Raw genomic sequence first — 27435 nt, forward strand, 5'->3', positions numbered from 1 at the left:
CTCCTGACTTTTTACAGTGAAGTTAAGCGCACTTGTGCTCATTTCTATGGGGAAGCTGACTAGTCCTTAAGGCTGTTAGTACTGGGAAACGGATTCCCTTTTTTAGATGCATGTTATCTATTATTTTGGTAACTTTTTATCATTGCACAGTGCATTGAACAATGCTGTGCAATGGGGTTATTTTTTTATGACCGTAGACTACACTCAAAGGGGTTTTTGGTTACTTTTGGATGTGCCTAAAGACATATTTTGTAATACTTTTCGTTAGGCCATGTGTGTTTGTTCTCAGGAGGTGGTCTGGGCTGGGACTGTCTGCTCCCAATCCACATACTGGTGCCTGCATGTCTGGTGTGCATGCTTGCATGAGATCCACAGTGGTCCTTGATTGGAACACTGCTGGTGTGCATGACTGGGGCAGGCCTTGCCATTGGAGGGCCTAGTTTGGACATTCACCTGACTTTCAATAAGAAGGAGTCCTGCAGCCATGCCTCCGAGATCCTGGAAGGAGCCCTCTATCCTGCATTGCTGACGACGAGTGAAGAGACCATGGACGCCTCCAAAGTAGGCCTGGTGACCAACTTCTGCAGCTGTCCTGGAAGAGCCTTGTCTGACAAGACATCTTTAGAAGTCCTTTATTGGAGTTCCAATCCTGGGAGCGGAGAGAACATTCATTCCAGACATCTGCTTGGTGTCGTGTGAACTAGAGCCTTCGGAAGTGCATCTGAGCCAATCTGTAGCTGACCAGCTCAAGGTTTGGGCTACCGTGCTGCAGACGTTGCAGTTATGCGTTTTGGCCTGGAACTTTGGGGATCCACAGCTCATCCAAGAGAGGTCACCTCTGCGAAATGTTGGTGGTTCAACATCCAAGGGACCCGAGATGCAATGCTGACTTTGACCGCAACAACTGTGTCCTCTCCTTCCACCCTATAACGGAGACAGTCGCTAGAAACTGCTTCCCCCTTCGAGTCATATGCCGAGAGGAGGCCTGCACCCGACTGGGCTGCATTCTTCAACTGGAACAAATTGCACCAGCATCAAACCTGGTCCAGAAAAAACAGCAGGAAACGCGGCTTTGTCGACCCTCTAAAGACCTGCTAAATCCCAAGAGAAACCAGAGTATGGGGTGAGTTAGTTATACTTACCTGAACCCCCCCCCCTCGCTCCCCATTGAAAAGTTGTCCTCACTTTTAAAACTTGTATTGTAGTCTGGCTTTGCCGTTGCTTGTTTGTGCAAGCACTCTGAAAGTTGGAGATAGTTTCATTCACTAGAATAGACACTTAACTGACTTCTGGAACTGTTTTCCCATCCACAAGACTCTGCTCCTAACTTTTTCCAGCCTTACAAAACTACCTGGAAATGTGTGGACTTTCAGGGCACAAGGCCCCAGTCAACTTAGTGTTGGTTAAGGTTAGGGTTGTTACTCTTGTGGATTGCCATTAAAAATCTTACCATACCTTGCCTTTCAGTATTGTGGGGTGGGGGTATTGTGGTTTTATTGCACTGGCTACTGGGATTGTAGATATGTATTTTACCATTAGTTTGTGTGCTAGTGCTACCTGCTTATGGTCATTTTTATAGTGTTTGCTTGGCCATAAATATAGTGTTTTTAGAACTACTGGTTTAATTGTAGTCTTTGATTACTTACCTTGTGGACACATTGTGTACCCTTGACCAGGCTCACCCCTTCTTGAGACTTAGCCTTGACCACTCACCATTGCTACTTTGAACAGATTTGGCTACAGCTCCCAGAGTTGTTTGTCACTAACTAGGTTGGTCTCCTATATAACTGTCCACCTGGCCACAGTATAGAAATCTAGTCCTAACAGTATGTCTGAATTCTCAACATCGTCTCACAGATTAATCAGCTATGAAAATACCATGGGGGTGCAGAGGAAGCTTTGAATAGCCTAGGTTGGATGGTGAGTGACAGCAGAATCGTTCTACTCAATGAAAAGAGGCCATTTATATTCCTGAAAGCAAAAAGCTGTACACATTGGGGAAGGGGTAAGTGCGAGACCCATGTAGAAGCACTTCCTTTTAACTCTGGAGATCAGCAGCCCATTTTCCCTCTTTGTCTCTGCCCCTAGACCCTGACCTCGCCTGAACAGGGCCCCAGTGGCCACTGAAAGGGAACTCACACTAATACTGACTCAAAGAGGTTTTGAGGAGCAGAGAGTTGCCCTGTTCGATTGACCACTGTTCTGGAAGTGAAGCGGTACAGGCCCTCCAAGATGGTGCCCACAGCTGTACACAATCCTAAATCATAGGAGGGCGCAGCGTGTTGTGGACCACAGTCATTGGTGGATGTGGCATGTAGAGCTTTGGCACCCCATCTTCTGCTTACCTGATTGGAGGATCATTGGAGTCACCAGACCCTGGTGCTGGATCAGTACTGAGTGGGATATCTGGGAACAGAGCACCACTCTACCCACAGCGCCAGTTTTGTTTGCTATAAGCTGGGGCATCCGATTCTGCTGATCAGGCATGAAGGGACTCGTGCAGTGGCAGAGGTACAAGAGGTCATCACCCTGTGACAGATAGATCAGATAACCTGTGGTGAGACCTATCCTGCCAAGGCTGCCCTTCCTTGGAGGCTTTCCCAAATGAGCTATAAGTGGATAAAGTGAACCGCTGCTGGCCCTGGCTGTCTGGTCGTTGGGGCAAGGAATCTGTCCCTCGCCACCATTAGAGGTCACATCTAAGTCAATAGACGCAAGTAGAATTGGTCAGGGTCTTAACTGAATTATTACTGCTGGCATGCTTCACTCTCCTCCTGTCATCACTTGGAGATGGCAACAATATCATATTCATGTTTCATGGCGAAGGAAAAAAATGTGAAGCACAATACTAGACCGGTTCATGAGGCTCCATGATCTTTTAAAACAGGGGATGTTATGTTATTGGAATGTGTTAAGCGCTCGGTCACCTGAAGGTATAATGGTGCTGGAGGAGAGAGACGGAGCAAGAGCGGAGGGACAGCTGCGTCAGAATTACTAGAACAGGTAGGTTTTTAATGTTCAAACAATTTTCAAAGTAGGCGAGATGAGGCAACCGAAAAAGCACGTCCTCCGATGCTGGAGCGAAGGGAAAGGGGGAACAATTAAACCCGCCGCTGCAGATCATAATAGCCACCAAGAGCAACCTGTAAATGTTGTTCCTGAAGCTGAAAGTTGATGTTCGGGGAAGCATTAACAAACTACCTCCAGCATTGTAAAGAGAAGACTAGGGGTAGTGAGATGACCATGCGCTATTTGATACCGCTATTGGTTATTGTTAAAGGAAATTAGTGAGGATTGGATCTGCAGCATCCACACACTTCCACTGGACCCCCTAGAAGGAACCAGGACAGGTAAATTGTATTAGGATTGAAGGTGAATCAGATGCGCTGATCCTGAGTAATCAGGTTTGACATAAATCAATAATGCTGGTAAAAAGAAAGAATGCTTCTTGGACTTCAAATCTTGAAACGATGTAAGTCTTTATCATGAAATCAAATGAAAGAATCTTGGAAATCAGCCGACACGTGTTTCGACCCTCACGGTCGTTGTCAAGGCTGTATGATTAGCAATACATAAACTCAAAATTAAAGTGAATACATAGACATGGTTGGTAAGAAAAAATATTCCAAAATGGGAAAGCAAAAGCGTTGTTACATAAAATCAAGAAAAATGATGTCGGAAACATTGTCGTACCATGATTCACTAGTGTAGATGAAACGAGCAGGTTCATGATGAAAGTAAACCACCAGATGGAAACATAGAGAGTAAAGTGAATACTTTGTTGCATTGACTTAATGGTCACAGAGATGTATAAAATTGACCAATTTTAAGTAAATGTATTGGCACGATTGAGACCCCAGATTCCCATACTGGTCAGAAGGAGAAGTAGTTGGGTCACCCATGCTAGAAAGATACTTTGAGTGAAAGAATGAAGAACAAAACCGGGTAATTATGAAGTGAAAAGGCATGTATAGCATGCCATGTGATGAGATGCTGCTGATGCAGAGCTGGGAGAAGAATAGTTGACTGAAGAAATGACAGCGTCACCTAGAGAATTGAATAGCATGGGGTTGAAATGCACTGAATTTGACGCTGTATGTGAAAATAATTGCCATGTGTTAGTATCTAAGGGACAGGAAATAGTCTACTTACCCTATGTGTTGAATCACAGAAAAGTTGAAGTGCAGCATAAATGCTAGGCAAGTTGTCAGTCTTTGTGCTAAAATAGCCAACAAAAAAGAAAAGATTAATCTGTTTAGGTTTAGTCAGTCTGCCATTGGGCAAAATATGCTGAGAGTTTAATTTAAATAAAGTGCAGGCTCAGCTTGTTGTAAATCAATTAGGTAATAGGGGGCAAGAGTATGCACTCATAGGAAAAACATGAAGTCTGAAATTACCTGTACTGTCTGTATTAAAGGGGTCCAATCCCCATGTGTTGACGGCGTGACAAGTGCGTCCTCCTCTGAGAACTGAATAAAATTGGAGGTCTGGTTTTTTAGAGCCTATTCTTCAGCGTTCATCCATGATTCCCATAGCCGCATCCTGGCACTTCGGCACTGTACATCCTTCTTGGTAACTCCCTTCCATTGCCTCAATGTGAGGGTGTCTTCTGAATGGCTGTCGGAGTGCATATCGTCTGTCATACAATCAAGGCGGTATGGACATGTCGCATGAACCTGAGCATGGGTTCCCAATTGTAGTCTGCTACTCCAATAGGACGGTTGTGAGGGGGTGGGGACTAAAGAAGAGGCATTCATCTGCATGGTATTCACCCATTCCTTGCCCTAATCCATCCTACCCACCCTCTTTGTTCCTGGGATATTGTCACCCAAGCCCCATCCTGCCCCTTAACCTTCCCTCACCAAAAGGGAAGATAAAAGCTTGTGGCTATCTAGAGATACCAAACCTTGTCCAGCTCTTAACACTAACCTTGTCTCTCCTTCCTCAAAACCCAGAAGAAATACTAGGAACTCACATTTTTCCTCCCAGATATCCTGCTCTAATAAACAAGGGGATTTATCATCACTCCCTCACCTTAATGGGCCCCAACAAGTCCCCACATCTAGTACTGAAAAGAGGATGAGACAAGTTCAGGCTTCCTCAGTCTGTCTGGGGTATTTCCAATCTCATTCTATCTCCCCCCCCCCATTTCCAACTAATACTTGGATGAAGAAGAGGCAACAGAGAGTAGTGAGGGTTACCTATGGAAAAACCATTGAGAAACAGGGGAAAGACTACTACCAACTACCATTGAATTGTCCCACTAATAGAGTAAGAAGGGTGGTTCTGCCAGAAGCATGGAGCTAGCAGGAATTGCGGATGGGACCAGGAGAGCCAAGGAGCAGGGAGCTGCAGTAGGAGAAGCCTGGAGAGTCCGAGGGGAGGGCGTATCGAGACGCTGGCCCGGCGGGTTTCAGGGGCTGCGGCGTGTCTGGCAAGCCATGTCTCCCGTAAGCCGGAGTGAGGCAGACTGCGACCTGCTGGCAGTGTCCGGAAAGATGCTTGTTCCCTTGGGACGTGTGCCGGCCCAAGGGTGCCTGAGGGGCAGGTGGCGAGACCCTGACCTCGACCCAATGTATCCTAAGGAGAACGCTTGCCAGCGCTGCGCTACCCAGTGAGTTTCGTGAAAGTGAAGAGAGAAACTCTGGAACATGTGGGAGGCTGGAGCGAGAGTGGAAACTGACAAAATTTACAAGCAGCACAAAAGTAGAGAAAGCAGAAAGCAAGAGAGAAGGCATAAAGGAAGATACGCTAACGGCGCGGAAATAAAGACAGATGAGGAAAGTGAACTTTAAAAAATAGAAGTAAAAGGAAACAGAGAAAAAGGGTGCAAGCCACCCAAAAGCAAGGAACGGGTGCGAGCGACCCTAAATAGAGAGAGGGTGCGAGCAACCCGAAAGCAAGAGAGGGGTGCAAGTGACCCGAAAGCAACAGAAAGATGCAAGTGTGCACAACAAAGTGAGAAGTCTGTAAAGAGCACAACCAAAAGAAAGCAAAGCAAGAAGAAGGTGCAAGTGTGCACAGTAAAACAGGAAGAGTGTAAAAGAAGTACAGATGAAGTAAAAAGAGGTGCAAGAAAAAAGGAAAGTGCAAGAGGCACGACAAAGAGAAAAGAGTATGCAAGTGTGCACATCAAAAGGAAAGAAAGGTGAAAGAGAAGAAAATCAACCAGAGTGGAAAGGGCATAGGAGAGAAAGGTTCCAGAAGAGAGATGCAGAGTACAAAGGGAGGGGAAGTCTCTGACACTACCCCATGAAGAGAACTGTGTGTTGAAAAGGTGCATCCAGACAAAGTGAACTTTTGTCCGAAACTAGAGGGGCCTACGCTTGGGGAAGGAAACCCGAAGAGGCCCACAAGTGACATTGCTGAACTTTGAGATGAAAGGCCTAGACTTGGGGAAGGGAACTCTGAGAGGCCTAACAAGAGCTGTGCAAGAGACAAGAGCTTTGTAAAGAGAGGCCTAGACTTGGCAAAGGGAACCCTGAGATACCTGACCAGAACTGCGTAATTATTGTTTGGAACCAACCCCAGGAGACCCAAAGCCATTGTGAACTTTATTGACGTGCTACAAGAGCCCTCTGTGGAAGGTTGCAAGGGCAACCCCTTTTGAGTTGAACTATTTTTGAACTGGCAGAACTACACCCATTGGTAAGATTACCTGAAACCAGCTGTAGTTTATTTTTCATTTTTAACCACTATTTTCCTTTAAGAAGACTGCCGGTCACATTTGATTTAAGAGTGAGGGCAAGCATAGGTTTGGACACAGACAATCTTTGGTTTTACGGACATCGACGCTCTTAGAAGCATCAGTTAAGGGAACACTCCCTTTAGAGTTGGGGCCAGTTAGTTATTACACCAACCCCGGAACTTTACTTTTGAGTCTGTGTCTCTCTTGATATCATGCCTGTCTTAAGTTTCTAAAAAGCAGTGGCCGAAGTGTACAAAAGGAAGTAGTGGAACTATGTTCCCTACAGGCCTGTTCTTGCTGCCCACACACCTCATCGCCACACCCCCTCCCACGCACCATACAAACCCCTAAACAAATGCTCCTGCTGTTTAAGGGAACATTCAATACAGTGCAGTGAATGGCAAGTTTCAACTTTTTCCCACGCTTTTATTTTAAAACAAAACCATTCCGGGGCAGTTTCTTTTTAAAATAAAAGTATTGGAACAGTAAAACTTCATTAAAAAAAGTAGAGGAGCACTGCTCCCGCCCACTTCGACCACTGCCAAAAAGAATAAGTTAATCATCCAAAAACGAATACTATCTGAAACTGTCACTTATAGAAACAAAAATAAGGGCAGGAGAATGACTCCCTTCTCCTGCTGGGTGCTTTCCGCACGTGTCTTCTTATTTGCAAAGAACTTCTTATTAATATACACTTTTTAAATGGTTGTTGACAACTCTTCTTATCAGTTCATGTAAATCTTTCCTCAGCTTGGTATATTTACTTTACACTGCCTCAGATTGACTTAGATTGATTTATCATAAAGGCTACATTGGCCTTCAGTTCATCATACTCTTTCTTTCTTTTTTTAATTTAAAATGGTCTTTGCAAAAACAAATAACAGAGAACCAGTACACTAATGATATAATAAACAATCAAAATACATGAAACATCAATTAACCCCTCACCCCCAATCATAGACCTTGAAAAAGCAAGATAATCAAGAAGTAGAAACCGAGGGAAAAAAAGGCACAAACAAACGTTGTTAGTCAATATGAATGAAAACAATAGCTTATCTTATCTTCCCGGTCCCTACCACATTACTCCATACTGCAAATTACTATAAATCACTTTCCAGTAACCACTCCATATATTCTCAAACATTTTGCTCCTCCTTTGCTGCTGCATAACAACTTTCTCAATATTGTATTTACAGTAAATTTCCTGCAACCACATAGCCTTATTTGGAAAAGTTGTAGATCTCCAATTTCATAGAATTATCTTTTTTGCGATCATCGAAGCTCTAAAGAATCCACATCACCTTATGGTATGACAACCTTTCCAGATCAGTGTCCTCGACTAAAATCATTGGTCCAAAGTTATATTCTCTGTCCACAATTAGGACCTTATTCATAACACTTGTTACATTGTTCCAATACGTTTTGACCTTCTGTCAATCCCATAACACATGCTCAAGTGTTCCAGTCGACCGACCACATATATATATTTCTAGAGATTGTCTTCCATCATGCCACTTTCATTTCTTCCTGAAGACGGCCTGACCACTGTTCAAGAGTTTATACATTGGTGAGGCCATATGCTCCTGACTTCTCAAACTGACGATTTCTTTCTTTGTTTCTTTCTTTATTTCTCTATTTCTCTCTCTTTCTCTCTCTTTCTCTCTTTCCTCCCAGTCTTCTGCTTTTGACAAAGGATTTGATTTCCTCTTTTCCCAGTGTAGAGATATACCTGCTTTATTATTCACTCGTTTGGTTATCTCTTATTCACCTTCTGTCATTGAAATTATTCAGATTTGTTAATGTTGGTTCTAATCTCTTCTCGCTTTCATTGAGATCATTCTTGATTAATATTTCACTTTCATTCACTTCCCTTCTAGGGAATGTTATTATTCTTTTTCTCACGTTATCACAGTTAGATTTGGCCCTTACAGAGAATGTTATTATTCTCTTGCTCAAGTTATCACAGTTCAGATTCATCAAGTTTGCTTTCACGTTTCTCTCATTCGTACTGAGACAAGCTTTCTGGTTCATATGATTGTTGGTTGGCTTCTCGGGCCTACTATGTCCTTTTACCTTCCTTATCAGGGAACGTCTCTGGGGTTATCACTGATCTTGCCCCTGTTATGTGCCTCCAACGCCCTGTCGAGCCATTCTCCTTGGTGTTCTTGTTAGGCAGTCCTCACTTTTCCTCTCGGCTTCTCTGTATTTCATTGGGGAGCTTCGTTGCTTGAAGCAGCTTCCCATGGCAGTATCAGCACTGTTATGAGAGCAGGCTGCCCACCACGACTCTCTTGGGGTCGCTCCACCACCAAATCTCAAGCCCCACTTGGCTTGGCTTATCTCAGGCTCTTGGCTATTGTTAGGCATGATTCCTCTTTATTGCACCTTTTCTTCCATTTCCATGGACCTGCAAACTTTTTGCTTTTATTTTTGTATCAGACCTGTTTTTTTTACAGTGCAGTGAAGCATTAGGCTTCACTGATTTGGCTTTTGCTTATCTGTTATGGGGAAACTGACATATGCTTCAGTACTGGAAAACATTGTTTCCCATAGTCTAGTTACTTTGTTACTACTTTTAGCAACTTGTTACCACTTGTGGTAGTTATCATTCTACAATGCATCTTACAATGCAGTACAATGTGGTACACTATTTGTTTTGCCCTAGACTAACACTTACAGGATGTTTGGTTACCCTAGGTGTGTTAAATGGACTAGCTGGTGGCAGCAGTGACTTTTTAGAATTTTTTCGTGCATTTTGTTGTAGGCTTACTGCGTTTGGTTACTAACTGTGGCTAGTGGTGAACCCTGACCATTCCCCCAAAAAGATTCGCTAGTCCTTTGGCCATCTTGTCTTTTAGCCTTCTTCCTGGCCTGTGGGGCCAAGAAAATCCTTATATGGACTTTCAGTGCCCGGGAAAGCAGAGGCTTTTGGCAGCTACTGGAGGGCTATGTGTGTTTGCCATCAGGAAGTGGGCTGGGACTGTCTGGTCCCAATCCACAAACTGGTGCCAGTGTGACTGAGTGGTATGCATGAGTTTTGCCACCAATGGGCCTGATTGAACCACTGCTGTGGTGTGTGGGGGTCAGATATGTCATTGGCTAGTGGGAGCTGCTGCTCTTACCTGGCTTTTATGATAATAAGAGGACCCTTGCACCCACTCTAGAGAGATCCTGGAAGAAACTAAAGGAGCCAAGACTCCTGTCCATCTACAAGACTTGGGAGGAGACAGTGGACACATCGGAAGGCGTCTTGGCGACCAACATCTGCTACTGCACTGGTAGAGACCTGTCCCGTGGAAGATCTCCAGCAGTGGAGCTGCAACCCTTGGAGTGGACGGAACATCCATTCTTGACGTCAGCTTGGAGTCCAACAAAGAAGAGTCTTTGGAAGTACCCAAGGACCACCCTTGTTGCTAGCCAGCTCTGAGTTTGGGCTACCGTGCTGCAGACGTCGCCATTCTGAGTTGAGGCCTGGAACTCGGCGGATCTTCAGCTTGTGCAACAAGACTTACCTCTGCGAAATTTTGTGGTCCTCGCATCAAGAGGTCCTGAGATAGGAGGTAAAGTCTGGCCCCAGCAAGTGAATCCCTTTGCTTTGCCGTGCATCGGTGCCGTTCGCCCAAAACTGCTTCCCTGTCTCTATTCCTGTCCTGAGAGGGGCCTTGCAAATAGTTCTGCTGCATTCTTCAACTGGGAGATCTTGCACCAGCAATAGACACCGACCAGAGAGCTGCTTGAACCTGCAACCCCTGAGAATCAAGGGTTGAGGCTGATGGTGGGAAAAGTGACCTTGGACCTTCTTCGATCGATCTGCCAAGTCCTGTGAAAAATCAGAGTATAGGGGGTGAGTTGTAGCAATACTTAGCAGAACCACTTTACTCACTTTTAAATGTTTGGTAACTTTTAGAAACTTTTAGATTTCTTTGGCTTTGCCACTGCTTGTTCACACAACTCCGAAAATTGGGAACACGTTAGCTGTTTTAACTCATCCCCTGACACTTGGAACTGTTCACTGAACCCCAGAGACCCTACCTTAATTTTTTTCCAGCTTCACAAAACTGTATGGAACTTTGCTGAACTTTTGGGTACAAAGCCACATGCATCTTAGGGATGGACCTCTGAAGTTAGGATTGAATCTCTGTGGACTAGCAGTGCTAATACGAATCCCTACTTTCCTTTTCAGGGGTTTGATATGCATTTTGCCCTACTCCAGTAGTTGTAGATATGTATCTAATTTGTAGTATTGAGTAATATTACCTGTTAGTAGTCATGTATCACTGTGTTATTTGGCCATAGGTAAAGAAGTATTTTTATACCTGTTTGTCAAAGTGTGTTCCTTGACTATTTCACTGTGTGTGCTCATTGTGGACCCCTTACAAGCTGACCGCCTCTTGAGACTTAGCCTAGACCACTCGCCTTGCTACCTTGAACTGGTTTGTTTACAGCTCCCAGAGTTGTGCCTGTCACAATACTAGGTTGGCCTTCTATACATCTGTCGACCAGGCCAGAGTATAGAAAATCAGTCCAAACAGCTAAGCTGGTCTCTCCGCGTTCCATGTGCTGTGTCCCAGCAACTTCGGATTTCGCGGGCTGTGCATCTGTCACAACACCGCTCGTTCTGCAGCATCGTGCTTACCTTCCATGGAGGGCCTGCTGGGGCTTCCAGGACTGGCTCCTCCCGGGCCCATCACGACACAAACCTGGCTCTCGATCCCCATTCATGGCAGGGCTTTTTCAGGCAGCATGACGCCCTTGACCGCAAGTCACAATTTCTTCCCTGCCCTGTGGGAAGTTGACGCTGTTGGATCCTCGTACTCTTTGCCTGTTTCTTTCCTTGGATCCTGTTTCTTGATCCTTCCTTTGTCCTTCCTTCTGGACCCTCCTACTACTCTGGTGTTCTCTCCATTCTCTTGCTGCTGCCTGCAACTCTGATTTCACCATTTTCACCTGGGCATCCATGTCAGTGCTTGCAATGTTCCAACAACACGTTAACCTGTGGATGACCTCTTTACACTGTGGTGTTGGATGAGAATTCCCTGTCTCCGGCTGTGTTTAATCCACAGACTGGGGACCGAGGGTGATTTTCCTTGGCATCATGACCGGATGGGGTACCGGAGCCGGGCCTGACCTGGACCGTAGGAGATGAAGGACCACAGGTACGAGGGATTACCGGGCGGCGCAACTTGACAGCATTCTGCTGCGGCTCCGCCTCCCTGGTTCACGTTCGCAGGGGACCTCCTCTGCTTTGACAGATGTTCCTCTTTTTCCTCGCGTCCCTCTTTTCTCTCTCTACCTGACAAGTGCTCGTCTTTTAATCCACGCGTCACAGTGAATTGGTTTATTTTGTCTAAAGAGACAGTTTCTCTTCTGGTTAATAGCAGTGGTCGAAGTGAGCAGGAGCGGTCAGGAGCGGCGCTCATCTACTTTTTAAATTACCTTTTACAGCTCCTATACTTTTATTTTAAAATGAAACCGTTACGGAATGGTTTAGTTTTAAAATAAAAGTGTAGGAAGAAGTTGAAACTTGCACTTCAGTGCACTGCACTGAACATTCCCTTAAACAGCAGGTGCAAGTGTCTGGGTGTGTGTATTGTGTGTGGGAGGGGGTGTGGTCATGGTGTTTGCGGGGAGCTAGGGCAGGCCAGCAGGGAACATAGTTCCACTACTTCTTTTCATTCACTTCGACCACTGGATAATAGCATGTTAGCTTCTTCTTCAGCCCAATCTTGGTACTTATTATTTGATAGGTTTGACAGTCACATATATTGCCATCATGTTTCTTGTTCCAGGAAGTTCCTCACAGGAATGGGAGTCTTTGACACTAATGGGGAGTCTCTCCCGTAAGGTCCCACTAGCCTCGACTCCTAAGGAGGGTGTCCCGGAGCGGGCTCACCTTCCTAGCCTCACAGATGGGTGAGGGTCTCCCCCTTGGGGGAAAAGATGAATTTCCTCAATTCGTCACAGCACACAAAACAATAAGGAACATTGGTATTGTTAATGGATTCCTTTCTCCCACAGATTCCTCATCTTCTTCAGGGACATTTTCCCCACCAGGAGGCATAGGGCTGCTCTGCATCATCTCCATCCAACGCCTATGTGCCCTGCGCCGGACATGACGTTGTGGCTAGTACATACTGAGGCGCTGCACCCTGTGACCCCTCAGACTACGGATCTTCCTCGTTCAGGCTCGGATCCTCTTGATATCTCAATGTTTACATTTGGTCTCCCTCGTTCTGGCTCGGACCATGGACCTCCCTCGTTCGGACTTGGATCCTCTTTTTACCAAAATCGAAGACTTTTGATTTTTCGATGGGTTTTGCTTAAACTGTCCCAGGACCACTTCAATTCACTTGACACAATTGTTTTCATCCATCTTCTACTTTCATTTCATTGGCGGGATACCTTACAATGACCTTCGATTGAGCACATTCACACATACAGCCTGCTCTGGGAGAAAACAGACTTGCACCCGAGCATTGTACCTGGCATGTCCCGCTACTATGGTCAGGTGAAGTCCAGCAATTACTGACAATCACTCACACCTGACTTCTATTAAACTTCCCCACATGGATGAAAGGCGCACCTCGAGAGCACACTCTGAGCGAGGCAAAGCACACGAAGGAACAGCAGTTTTCGAGTTGGCAACTGAATGAGGGGAGAAAGACGGCAAACCCAGAAGGGTTCGTAAGAAGGGAAATATCCTTGACTTTTTCAGCCAGACGCCATAACTTTCAGGAAACCTTCAAGACAGAAAGCATAAGGCCAGGAAATCCAGACTAAAGAATCCTGCATTGTGTGTCGAAGATACAGAGGGCCCTCTCGCGTAACTAACCAAGGCAGGGGGAGAAGCAGCAGCAGCAGCCGCTGTGGTATCGTCATTGGCTCCAAGAACAAAAGTGCCAGAGAGATCAACACAGCCGGTGAGTTGGGGAGACTGTTGCAAAACCGCTCTGTGTTGAAGTCAAGGTTGCAAGCAGCAACAATGTATAATGAGCGCTGGAATGAACATGGTTGAAAGCGTGTGATGAAAGACGCAAGTAAAGCTAAACTGCTGATGAATGTTTGAAATTAAGAAGGCAAGATACGATACCATTGACAGAGTGGTCCAGCACCGTGAATGTGCTCAATCGAAGATCATTGTAAGGTATCCCGCCAATGAAATGAAAGTAGAAGATGGGTGAAAACAATTGTTTCAAATGAATCAAAGTGGTCCTGCGACAGTTTAAGCAAAACCCATCACACATCCAAAAGTCTTTGATTTTGGTAAAAAGAGGATCCGTGCCCGAACGAGGGAGACCAAATGTAAACATTGAGATATCAAGCGGATCCGAGCCCGAACGAGGAAGGTACATGGTCCGAGCGAGACCAAATGTAAACATTTATTATCATTGTTCAAATATAAATACCAATAATAACAGAACACCACTAACCTGATCAGATGACAGCAAGTTTATGACAATGAGAAATCCCCCTGAAAGCCCGCCACCTGATGTTATAAAGAGCGGAGGAAAGCACAACTCCCAGGGAAACCCTCTGGGAAAGAAAACCCTAGTACAGGAATGGGGTGCGATGTTTCTTTGGAACTTCTATCCCTCGAATCTTGTCAGATGAGTCTTGGTAGAAGCAGTGAATTAATACTCCCTAACAGTTTACCAAAGAGAAATAAATTGATGGATAAGTATATAGAAACGTAATGCTACTTTTAATCCAGAGAAAGAAATGTTTCATACTTCTCATAGAAGAGTTACTGTTTCTGGTGCTGGATCAAAGAAGTCCTGTAAAGTTCTGTAGTGCGTAATAGAAAGAATAGTGAGTAAGAGATACAACCAAAAGGGAGAGAATCAGAGATGACAGTAATACAAGTACCTACGTGAAATGGCATTGAAAGGTCTTGGACATTTTGTAGGCGAGGATGCAACTCCGGATGTGCAACTTTCTATAAGGAACGGTGAACAAAGTGAATGACTTCTCTTAAGTAACTTTTACTCGTAACAGAAGAGAAAAGATTGTGTATCAGTACGTCCTGTACTCCCTACCTGATCTGCTATTAAGATGGGACAACCCGGCAACTACAGAGAATGATCCGAAGGGCGAGGAAAGGCAGGAGATCCAACCGGTAACTCGCGTAGGAAGAACCGCGGCTGATGAGGGGAGGAGTTTCCCAAAACAGGTCTGAATCTGATCTGGCGAAGCAAAGGCAAAGGGTGGATCTGTAGGAAAGGATCTAACAATACGCACAACAGGTAAGAAAAAAGAAATCTACAGCAGGTAGGTATTCAGAAGAATACGTGTAGTTAGGTACAGTAAGAACCTAGAGTCAAACTTACGGAGCGTCTCTCTGAAGAGTAGCGACGTATTGTGTTCTCACGTTCCGGCTTTAAAATACAGTCACATGAACACTTGAACGCGGAAGCCCAGAGCAGGCTGAGTCTGTCGAAGCAAACTGGAACAGGCTCGTTTGGCGGCCATTTTAGGAAGGCTAAAAAAGGTAGCATAACAGGATCTATTCTGATGCCAAATAGACCAACGCCTGTAGTGATTCATAACAACATTGAGATATCAAGAAGATCCGAGCCGGAACGAGGGAGGTCTGTGGTCTGAGCCCGAACGAGGGAGAGAAAGTGTGAACATTGTGATAAAAGGTCTAGGCCTGAAGAGGGAAACCCACAATGAACATTAAACGAGGACTTGTGCATGTAACATCCTGATAGGAATGGAACTTTGAGACTTTGTTTGTTACGACAGTCCCTGTGCGTTAAGACACTGTTATTGCAAACAATGCTTTGGCAGAATGCTCGAAGGTCTGTGCTTTGAACTGAATCCTTGTGGCCGAGAAGCCAGAGTGTGTGCAAAGTTCGAACGTGCCACCTTGCCCCATGCTGAAAACATGGGGAAGAGGAGCCAACTGCTCAACCGTCCTGACATATTATTTCTTGAACACTTTTTTTTTTGCATACACCATTGTCCCACACCCTTTTTTGTATTTAGAAGTAAGGATTGGCAATAGGTTTGTTAGTATAGGCCCTTTTATTTGACAGAGACTTGAATAGGACTGCGTTATTGTTATTTGATGGTCGTAGCTTGCTCCCAACCTTAGATTTAGGTTTAGATAGGCGTTCAACCAACCCATTTGAAGTTCAATAAACACTCTTGAACTGTGATTACTTGTGTCTGTGTTCACTGTTTGATACCATGCCTTCCTTACAGTACCCATTTATACATATAGACCACTGTGTCACTTGGAGTACTTTTTTCAACTTCGAGTTGCTTAATATGTCATTCTCTAATAAACAGTATATATTTTTAAGTATACATGTGTAGACTAGTTTCTCAGGTTACCTATTGGAACAAACTGTTCCTGTCCACCATCGTTATGCCCTCCCCTTAGTGAAGCCAAGACTTTTCTGCTACTCCGAACAACAGTGGGAGTTTGGACTATCCTTTATGGCAGATAGCTTCCTGGCTCTCACCAGAGGGTTGTGTAAAAATCTCTTAACAGACAGCGTGTTAAGGGGTTTGAGAGGAGCCATTTGCAAAGCACATTTTGGAAGAGGTGAGAGTGGTTGAGGGTTGGACGAGTGTTGTAAAATGTGCAAAAAAAGAGAGGGGGCACAGGCGCTAGGGAATATGGGACATGCAGCAACAGAAGTGCCAGAAGTTTGAGACGGTGAGTAGATACAATTATGGCATTTGGTGAAAGGAGTGACAATAGTGACAGAAGATTTAAAGGATATGTGCAAGAGGCGATAACGTTATGGTATGTGGTGAAGAGGAAAAGATAAGGAGCAGATTGATAATAATGCAGGGGAGATGTAAATATGAAGAGGGAAATGATTTGCAACCTATGGACTCATAAGGGTGAAGGAGGATCTGTGTGGTAAAGACTAACAAGGTGGCAAAGGCTAACTAGATGTATGACTCTTTATATATGCAACCTTTAGCTAATCTTTTGTATTGTGTGTAAGTTGGTAGGTATTTAGGTGTGGGGGTACTCCGATATCATGTTTTTTTGTTCATTTTTTCCTTTTAGGCTAAGGAAAGCATTGAGCAACTGCTCTACCTGTGCCAAACGGATAAGGAAGAGGTGCGCTGCGCTGCCAAACACAGCCTCATGCTCTTCGGTGAGTACCTACTAAACCTCACCCTCTACTGCCCTGCTTAGCAAAACCAGAGGTCCTTCCTGTGAGCACATTTAGAGGAGAAAGCTAGGTGCTGGGGGGGTCACAATATGGAGCGTACTGTTGAAGCTGTTGTATCAAAACTCCTGAAGAAGTGCAAATCCAAGCCTGTGTTTGTGTTGTCTACAGAGTGTGTCCATCCTATTTTGCTGTCCCAAAATATTTTGTTCTAACTAAACTTATCCTGACCTCAGTGTACAGATTAAAGACTAGTACTCTTCATTTAAGAGAATCAAAATCATATGCAGTTAGCAGGCCCTGTAAGCAATAATGCTCTAGTGTACCTCAGAAAAAAAGTATTTCTTCAGAAAGAGTGCAAAAGAGAGATGGGGTTTATGCCACCTTAAAGAAAGTGTGCCTGGTACTTAAGTGGGTGCATCAGAAGCTGCAAGCCTATCACTGTCACCTATGTTATCATCCCGACCGCACCCAACATCCTGAAAAGAAGATTGGCAATACTAACATTTTTGGTGGTTGACTTATGATTGTGGAGGTGCTTTATGAGGCCAAAGGATAGAGCAGCGATGCGCCACTGCTCTCCATGCAATCCAAGTAAACGGGCAGCTTGGATTGCTGCTCATTCCTTTGGCCTCTGAGCCAGTTTGCATCAAGCAAGTACTGGAGTGCTTTCCTTCAATTAACCTTTATTAGGGGAACAGACCTCAGTGACACCACTTGACTGAGGTGAAAAGTGACTTCATGAATGTTGAAAAGGAGGACTGGAGGACTATGTCCAAATTGCTATGGATGTGTATCCACAAAAGCCATATTCCCCTCTCTCTCCACGCCATTGCACTTCTTCTGGTTCTCAATAGGTTGCGCTGAAACACCACCTATATGTTGCAACAGAAAAAGTCTACTAGCAAACATTTTTGGTAAGGTTTAATCTTGGGTCATAGATTAATCTATTTTTTAAACCCCTGGCGCTACATCCTGATACAATTTTTGTCATCAGGAGCTGAATATGAAAATATATACATACATTTGTACATGTTGCACACTTGGCGACCATAAGAGTTAACGCTGTATCTTATGTTGTATCTATATTGTACTGTACATTTTAGCACTTTGCACTATACAGATCTATAGCGTATTGAAGCGTGCATTCATCCATTCATGATGCTGGCTTAGAACAGAAGGCTCTGAAGCCTTCCTGCTAGATTTGTTTTCTCTTTGAGAGAAATTGTTTTCAATTTCTGAAGGCTCACAAAAGGAGCATTAACAATACTAACTAGTTTTAATCACTCCAGTGCATACTTGATGACTGTCAAAGGATTATTTTTGTTGGCCTTGGAGACTGCACACGCGATTCAATCATGTGACTAAGCAACGTGGCGCTTGCATAGGGAGAAGCCTGAAACAAGGGCGTGGTTTTATTTATATATAAAGAAGAGATTATATAAATACATTGCTAAAAGATGCATTTTCAAAACAAAGGAAGGTGCTTAAAATAAACAAATGAGGTTTTCTTTAGAACAAAGAAAGTTGTTATGAGGTTAAAACATCCATCTGCCTTTCAAAGAGATTAAATTTAAATAAAAGTGCTGCTTTTATGGTATTTATTTTTTCTACATTTCGATCTATATTTATACATGTTTATTTTCTTGTCATTCTATCTGAATTCATATGCATTGTTTTTGCTCTATAAAATAATTGCATTGTAAATACTATTTTTCAACATTTATTAAAATAACAAATTGGCAGAGTGCTTGCTATGTGTCGCAAACAGAGCTGGGCTACTGAACATCAAGGCAAATTCCATTTTCCTCTTTAATACAGCCTGATTTCTTTTGCTTAAAACAAATAGCAAACACATAGAAATGGACATCTCCAAATCAAAGAAAGGTTAATTCACATTTCTATTACAAATTGTGACACTTTCAAACAGACCACATTTAATTACACACACATCCAACACAAATATTTGCTAAAAAATGAACACCAATACTATCACACAAATGGAAAAACTGGGACAGAACTGTCGGAAGCGGCCACTCTGCTCTTGCTGTGTTCTGTTGCAGCTCTGTGGTGCGGCTTGACGGTCCCAGGCGTTTCTAGTTGCTTTCCTCTAGCTCTTTGCAGTGGCGAGCAGAAGCGGCAGAGAGAGCTGGTCATGGCTGCAGTAATGTGTGCTTTGAGTGCTGTATTGTGAGGGGAGGAGTTCGGGGGATTTTGAGAGTCTGCAGGTGTTAGGGGCGGGGAGTTTGGAGCCTCGAATCCGAGGAGGAGTGGAAGCCGGTCCTGGTAGTGGTCAGGTAACACTGCGTTCTGCACTCCTTGCCACCCTACGTCCCTCCCTCTTTCTCTTACTGACCCGGCCTGGCTGTGAAGTGCAGTGAGTACACAACAGTACCCTGCAGTAGAAAACATCATTAAAGTCTTGAAACTAGAACTGCCTCTGCCTTGAAAATGCCACTGCCAGCGCGAATGCACGCGCGAAGGCAGCAAGTGTTGGTGGACCAGTTTTGCAGTTCTGCGGCTAAGGTGGTGTGCACACCCGTGAGTATTACAACTCGCCGATTCATTTTACTGTGTCACAATTGTTTCCTCTACTATGACATTATGCCTAAACCCGATCCACACACCTATGGTCTACGTAGCGCAGTTCAGTGTAAGGGGGGAAACGTCCCAGAAACCCAGCTGGGGGGGTAAGCGTGAGTTGGGTAGTCCTCCCTGCCCCAAGAAAGACAAAAAGGACTCTACGGGGACGCAGGGCACAACGCAACATATAATTACCATTTTCATGGGAGCGCCACGTACTGATACTAGTGAAGGCCTATCACAGATGCCAGCCACCAACTATCAAGTGGTAGTGGATACACTGGATCCCGTTACTACAGCGATGGATCTTTCACCCGATTTTTCAAATATAGACAACAACGGGTCCTAATTGAGTCATTGTCTGAATATGCGCCGCAACTCTTTGGGCCATGAAAAACCGGACTATAACAACGTGATTGGTTCGCCACTTTCTAATACACTGGACTTGGAAGCTTTGCTTTCCACTTCCAAATTTTCTTCCAGTGAAGAGGACTCGTGTGATGAAGCCCCTTAAGTTGACCTCGAAACGCGGGGGAATCCCACTACAGCAAAAGATGCTACTTTGGTAAAGACCAGTAAACTTGACAACCTGGAGTCTAAAACAGAGGCCTTATTCCAACTTTGTGCCAGAATAGCTGAAGATCAAAGGATTGTTAGATCTCTGTTGGGAAAAATCCTTGAGGCACTGCAAGCACCGTGAGAGGTGGGGGGGGGGAGGTAGCAGCCAAAGTTGGCAAGAGTCAAATCACCCAGTGAATACACCCAGTGAATACGATCAAATCTCATCAACTTAATTAAAAACCTGTAACTTCAATGGCTGAAGTCATCACCATTGCATCAGAAGAGGTGGGTTCCACTAGTCCAATATCGGGAAAATTGGTTTCAAGTGCAAGGTCATCGAATATTGGGGACTAGGTTCCAGCGCAGACAGACTTCCTTAGAGTATGTGCAGTCAATGATGAATTCAGCGCCCTCTCAGGAGTTTATCGATCAGCTAGAAGCTAAGGCGAAGTTGGGGAAAAATAAATCTAGTGCCTCGAAGCTAAAAAGGCTTGTGACAGAGGGCTTGACATCGACTGAACCTATATCGAACTCAAATCCTCCGGCTTCTGCTCCTTCTGGTTCCCACTTTGTCATTAATGAGTTACCAAATGGTGAAGTAAGGAGGGGTCATGCTACAAGGGCTTTTGGATAATTGGGCGACTTCTAGAGTCGCTCAATCTGCTCCATTGACAGCCCCAGTTCACCAGGTAAATACAACACATATCCCCAGTGACTCTTAAAATCCTTTGCCCGCACTGCATGCACCTGTGACAGACCATTCCAGGCCGATTTCTTTGGCTGAGAGGGACAGAGCACAAGGTTGTGCTGACCTGTGCACTCCCTCTGTTCCCCGGTATAACCTGGTCTCAGAGACGTCTAAAGACTCAAATATAAATAATGCCACTACTACAGACTTTTCATGTTACGTAGGCATTCAACACGTTAAATTGGTTGAAACATCGCTGACCTGCAGTGGCCCTTTTTTAAACAGAAAAAGGCTCTTAAGACTAATGCACAGTATTCCAGACCTTGCCATCATTACGAGCAAAGCATCTTTAGAGCTGCCTCATTACTCAAGTGTGTCAAACTGGGTGGTTGTTTCCTTGTATTCATCAATTGATATCGAACAGATGTGAAAATGTGCTCTTGCTTTTGCGGACCTGGGCTACAAGCTATCGGTTTTCTGCCCATCGGCCTTGAGTCAGCAATTATGGAGACAGGGGGCTATGGGCGTTCATGCTCCACAAACTTTAGAGTATGTGACTTCTGGTTACAGAGCAACGGCTACAAGACTGGAGGGTCACTGGTCATATGTGCATCCCACACACTGAATTCTTGCGTCGCCTTCCACTGCCCTATTAAGGATTGTGTCCTAGAACACTAGAAGGTTCAACACTTTTGTTAGTAACCAGTGAGGCTTAGCTTGTTTGACAGGGGCTGAGGTTTTTACTTTGCAGGAAACCTGGATGACGTTCTCATTTGATTTAGAGGGGTACAGTATGGTCCATAATCTGGCTGCTCCAGTTACAAAGGGTTCCCCAAAAGGGGGTCTTTGCATTGGAGCAAAAGTTGGTTATGATTTTGTGATAAGCCGATGCACAAAAAACTTAGCCCGTAACGCTGTCCAAATCCCCATGGGGCCCAGAGCAACTTTTGCTGATAACTATGTACGACCCACCGGGAGGTCATTCAACCAAGACGCTTATTTGTGCAGTTGTTGAAACTTTGAGGACATGGTGTGAAAGTCATCCTTGTTGGGGTGTAATACTTACTGAGAATTTTAATGTAGATTGTACGGAAGCATCAATGGTGCAAGCAAGGGGGAGTTGTGGTCTGGAGGCCCGGTCAAGGTGCTTGGCTTGGCATTCTACTCTTCTGGAATTCGACCTGGAAATGGTTGTTGTTGGTTCTGGGGTTCCAGTGGTGACCTGGTCAAATGAGACATATAAAAGTTGCATCAACTTTATTTTTGCAAATTCTGTTAGTGGGTTCCATTGACCTAAGTGATAATGCAGCTCTTAGCATTGAATGTCAGGCAAGTTAATTCTAGGGGTAACAGACTTTGCTGGTCTACCATTAACATCAGTTATTTAAATGTTCATCTCAGATCCTGCATGAAGACTCAAGTAGATGTCCTTAGTTATGACTGGGACCTGAAATGCTTGTTCGACAGATATAATGTACATGCTAGGAAACTTGTCACTAGGTATACAAAAGTAAGAGGGGCTGGATATCCTTTTGATGTGGCAATAGATAAAAGGGAATAACTATTGTAGTCTATTCTTCGTGATATAGTAAAAAATGACTTAATTCCCATTAGCAAGAATAAATGCCTTAAAGGGACAGCTAGAGCCGCCTATAAAAACTGGTTTGCGTGCATATAAGCATAAAGAAAATGCTTGCAACTGGAGAACCATTGATCGAATACTTAAGACTCACGACACCAAAAACCTTTGGTTCCTCTTAAGAAACCTTAGCACTTTCAACTCTGACCGTTTGGTGTGTGGCATCTCCGAAAAGACTTGGGCCTCGCATATTACCAAAACCTGCTGCTTGACCTCTGAGCTTAAACATCCTGTGGTAAGAACTACCAAGATTGGCACAGAAGTCTGGCATTAGGGTGCGTGGCTAACTTGCCATGGAGTAGGACGGGCCAGGGGAGAGGTGCTCCGGAGATCCGACGATGATCCTTGCAACATGCACAAAAGATTGAACAGCCGCCACAGATTTGGAAGTATTGGAGCATGAATGTTGGCCCCTGCTGCAGCCACAGGATCTAAGGAATCGGACTACACAATATAGGTAAAATTAACATTGAAGAGTTTGGCGGCCTTGCTACAATGTGTTCAAGATTGCGGACAACAAAGGAGATGCGGTCGCGGCGTTGAAAACAGATGTGCGGACCTGAGCGTACGGCGGATGTACTAGCGTTGTTCCTGGTAGCCATGAGGACCCTGGAGCCTGAAGTGGGGAGCTTGGTTTGCCGACGGGATGCAGAGCTGAAATGTGGAGCCCGAGGTGCCGGACGGAGACGGATTGAAGAGGACCGGCATCGGGAGGTTGCGCGGCCCCCCTCTTTCCACACGAGACCATTGAGTGAGCTGCCCGAGTGAAACGAGCTGTGGAGATGGGGAGCGGCAAGACGGGAGACGGAGAGAGCGTGCGGGCAGCCCGTGTGTACAGCGGTGGCCAGGCCCATGAGAACGTAGGACAGGGGCCCGGGGACTGGGCCCTGAGCGTTCCGCTGTGCGCAGAAGCGCCTGTGTGAGCAGAATTGCTGAATGGGGGCTCACACTGACAAGGACACCAGGAGGCTAACAAGAATGGAAGGGAGAACAGAGAGGCCCAATGAGAATTCCTCCCACGATGTGAGGAGGGGAATAATATAACATTATAAATGACATTTGAAACGAAAATAACCTCAAACAAGGGACCGGAAGCACTTTCCACTTAAAAATCAGTCCACACCAGACGAAGCGCCCAGTGCCCTACTGAACACTGTGTTGCTGCTGCGAATAAACACAGGGGCTGAGACAGGGCGAAAGGTGGAGGCCCCCAGCCGTGCCTGTGACATTGCTCACATTTTAAAGAACGAGGCATAAAGCTGGGCTGGATGGCAGCTGGCAGGTGTGCTGCCTCAGTGACCAGGTATAGGGGGCACATAATATAAAGAGGCGACAAGTCTGATTGCCCCAAGGAGTTCGACAAGGAGCCATAGTAAACAGCAGAGCCATCCAAAACGTGGGAGGACATAACCCACTTGAAAACATGGCACAACACACAAGGACCTATGCAGATTACGCCGAGAGGAACAGCCCAGGCCTGGAGTGACACACCAATGCCACAGCGTGTTTAGGAACAGACTTGCAAAATCGTAGCCGAGGTGAGCCTGGACAAGTGACCAAACGCACAAGAGGACGGGGAGAGTGGTCAAGGGTAAAAGCAAGCAGTCCACGATGGATGCGTTTGCCAAGATACAGCAGTCGCCAGCGGCTTCAACGCATACTGGCGCAACTGCGCCCACTGAAAGTCCCCCGGGGGCCGAGAATCACCAAATACTAACAGCCATAACGGAGCTAAGAGACTCATGGGGGATTGCAATGGCAGATCTGCGGACCTCCCTAGAGGCAAAGATAGATGCAGTGGGAATAGAAGTCAATTTGCTGCGCCAGGACTTCAGGGTGCTAGCAGACAGAACAAGCAGCTTGGAGAGCGCGGTCAAAACCAACACTGACACCAGCACTGCAAATGCAAAAGAGATCCACACACTGTAATGGCAAGTGGCCAACTTGGAGAACCGTGCGGAGGAGGCCGAAGGGAGAGCGAGACGGAACAATATTCGCGTGGTCGGTTTGCCGAAGGGGGAGGAAGGCCAGGACCCTACGGACTATGTAGAAAATATGATCCTACAGGAAATAGGGGCTGATAAACTGTCGCAAGGCTTCACGGTGGAGAGAGCGCACAGAGCCCTCATAAGAAAACCGAAGCCCGGAGCCCCCCCCCGTGCAATAATCGCTAAAATATTAAACTATAAAGACCGCAAGAAGATTTTGGAATATTTTCGTAAAGGTGGAACAATTGACAGAGCCGCGGCTAGCAGAACAGCATATCCAGACTACACAATGCTGGTCCAGAGGCAACGATTCAGCTACGTGGCGGTGAAAAGAAGGCTGCGGATGGCCAACATCAAATACATGCTACTGTACCCTGCTAGATTGAAAGTGTTGTACAAAAGTGGAATGTTCTTTTTTTACACCCCGGGGGAAGCGGCTGCATGGTTGGATTTGCAGGGCTGCCCGGAATAAGAGGCTGCACAGGCCCAGAAGGAGCACGATAAGTGATTGGAGTGTTGTTTGCATATTGATATCTGGCATTGCGGGGTACTCCATTGGAGATTTGTTTAAGGCATTGATAAACAGATGAGGATAGGTAGGGTCAACTGGACTAAGAGTACACTGATTTGTTGTTGTGTGGCAGACTGGGATATAGAATACTGAGCGCATGAGCAAAATGCATAGTATGCCATGGTTGATCCGCAACAAACGGAAGCGGCAGGACGCTGGCACCTTACACCCCAAGAAATAATAGAAGCGGTGGGATAGCCATTAGGGCAACCTCACCCTACTGAGCTTCGAGTATAGGCTATTGCCAGAAAGAGCTAGATGCGGGGGTGCCTGAGATCCAGGGATGGAGCTGGGCAACAGTTTGGGGGGGTGCAGTTGGGGGAGTGATGTTGGGGACGGGAGTTGGGGGGGGAATGGGGAGTTTGGGGTGTTTTTGGTTAATGGGAGTTTAAAATGGGAAACAAGCCTATACAGATTGGATTGGAACTTAGAGTTAGACTGCACCTGTGGGAGGAGGAATGGAACTCGTATAGGCCATGGGAGACCTTAAAATAGTTACATGGAACGTGCGGGGGCTTAACAGTTATTTGAAGAGGAACAAAGTTATGTTGTACCTGCGCAGGCAAAAAATAGATATTGCATTGCTGCGGGAAACCCACCTCACTCGGGAGAGAATGGACACGATTGCTGGGAAATGGAAGGGAGTGCTGGTGGGCTCATCATACTGTGCTTATGCGAGGGGAGTGCTTATTTGGGTGGCACCACATGTCCCCTTTCAGCGATTACCGGTGATAGCTGAGACAGACGGGAGGAAGGTTATACTGAGGGGACTGGTGGAAAATAGGGAAATAAGTATAGTCAATACGTACGCCCCAAACCAGAACACAGCGGCATACATTAGAACACTGTGTACTAATCTGAGCGCATGTGAAGGAAGCGCGGTGATCTAGGGAGGAACTTCAACTGCGTACTGAACCTGAGGGTAGATAGATCGGATGGGAAGATAGATAGCCCAGCCCCTGCTGCCAAGGCATTACAGACATTGCTGAATGACCTCTGTTTGGAGGATGCATGGAGAGTGAGACACCCCCAGGAAAGGCAATACTCACATTATTCTGCCCCACAGCAGTTATCCACGAGGTTGGATTATGTCTTTACTTCACCTGAAATGATAGCGGAGATTACACAAATAGAGTACAAAGCTAGAGTCCTTTCGGACCACTCACCCCTGATTCTTGAATGGCAATACTGCCCCCCGAGAGCAAGGATCCCGACATGGTGCCTACAAGCTGAAGCATTGAGAGACCCCTTCTTTAGGGAGGACTTCAGGGAGGAGATTGTACATTATTTTGAAATAAATACTGGTAGTGTAGACTCGGCGGGAACACTATGGGAGGCCTTTAAAGTTGTGATGAAAGGAGTAGCCACAGCAAAATTGAAAGGTCTACAAGGTGGGATTTTAGCCGAACTACAGGAGACGGAGGGGAAACTAGAAGAGGCCTCGAGGGGCGAAGATGATACAGCAGAGCAGGTAGAATTGACACTCAGATTACAGCAAAAATGTGCAGAATATTGGGACAGCTTGTGTAACCTCAATTATAAAAAATATGTATAGAGACAGCATGCGGAAGGTGATAAACCGGGGAGACTTCTGGCGTGGTTATATAAGAGCGATACCCCCAAAGTTACAATCAGGACTATAGAGAGAGAAGATGGTAGCGTAGTAGACACCCAGGAGGAAGTTAATCAAGCATTTGTGGACTATTATAAGGTATTATATGGGGACGATGGCGAGAGTAGTCGCGCTAAGATGGGAGAAATGCTGGAGGACATAGGGCTGCCCAAGATAAGTGAGGAGGAAAGAGAGGAACTAGATGCCCCGATTACCTTAGAAGAATTAGGGGAGGTGGTGAGGCAGTTGCCTACTTGCAAAACCCCAGGGACAGACGGACTTCCAAGTTAGTCTTATAAAGTATACATGGAGGAGGTCCTTCCGCCACTGTTAGGAATATTAAATGAAGTTTTTGAGACAGGAAGCTTACCAGAGTCACTAAGAGAGGCCATCATAATACCGCTCCCCAAACCTAACAAGCCTGGGAGCAGCTTCATTTCCTATAGACCCTTTTCGATGCTAAATCAAGACTGCAAGATATTGACGGCTGTCTTAGCAAATAGACTGAAGAAGGTCATTGGCAAACTAATTCACCCGGATCAAACGGGCTATGTCCCAAATAGAAATATTACCAATAACCATAGAACACTTCAAAGAATGATTGAGTGCGGCAGCGAAAGTGATGATGAAATGGCAATTGTGTCCTTGGACGCAATTAAGGCCTTTGACTCAGTTAAATGGCCACGGCTGCTTGCGGTCCTGGAGCACTACGGGTTAGGGCCTGGATATCTAAGGTGGGTAAAAATATTGTACAGCGAACCCCTGGCTAGAGTCAAGACAGAATCTGTGATATCGGGAAAGTGGCAGCTTAGCAGGGGAACCAGGCAAGGATGTCCATGGTCTCCAATGCTCTACATACTGGCCCTGGAACCTCTAGCAATATATTTGCGACAGCAATATGACATCATAGGCATCGAGGTTAAAGAGGAGTGACATCTGATCTCCCTATACACGGATGACATGCTAGTG

General features: G+C 45.5%; 1 protein-coding gene across 6 annotated transcripts in view; it reads left to right on the forward strand.

Annotated features, from left to right (window-relative positions):
* The window catches only part of RIPOR1 (RHO family interacting cell polarization regulator 1), a 713696-nt gene that overhangs the window by 677637 nt on the left and 8624 nt on the right, over window positions 1–27435 (forward strand). For all 6 annotated transcript variants that reach the window (XM_069604490.1, XM_069604491.1, XM_069604493.1 and 3 more), the window contains one exon: window positions 16719–16809. In XM_069604490.1, coding sequence (XP_069460591.1) covers window positions 16719–16809 — 91 coding nt within the window. The remainder of the gene's footprint in view (window positions 1–16718; window positions 16810–27435) is intronic.

This window comes from Ambystoma mexicanum, chromosome 1p, assembly GCF_040938575.1.
Source record: "Ambystoma mexicanum isolate Mex_15411 chromosome 1p, UKY_AmexF1_1, whole genome shotgun sequence".
Classification (NCBI taxonomy): domain Eukaryota; kingdom Metazoa; phylum Chordata; class Amphibia; order Caudata; family Ambystomatidae; genus Ambystoma; species Ambystoma mexicanum.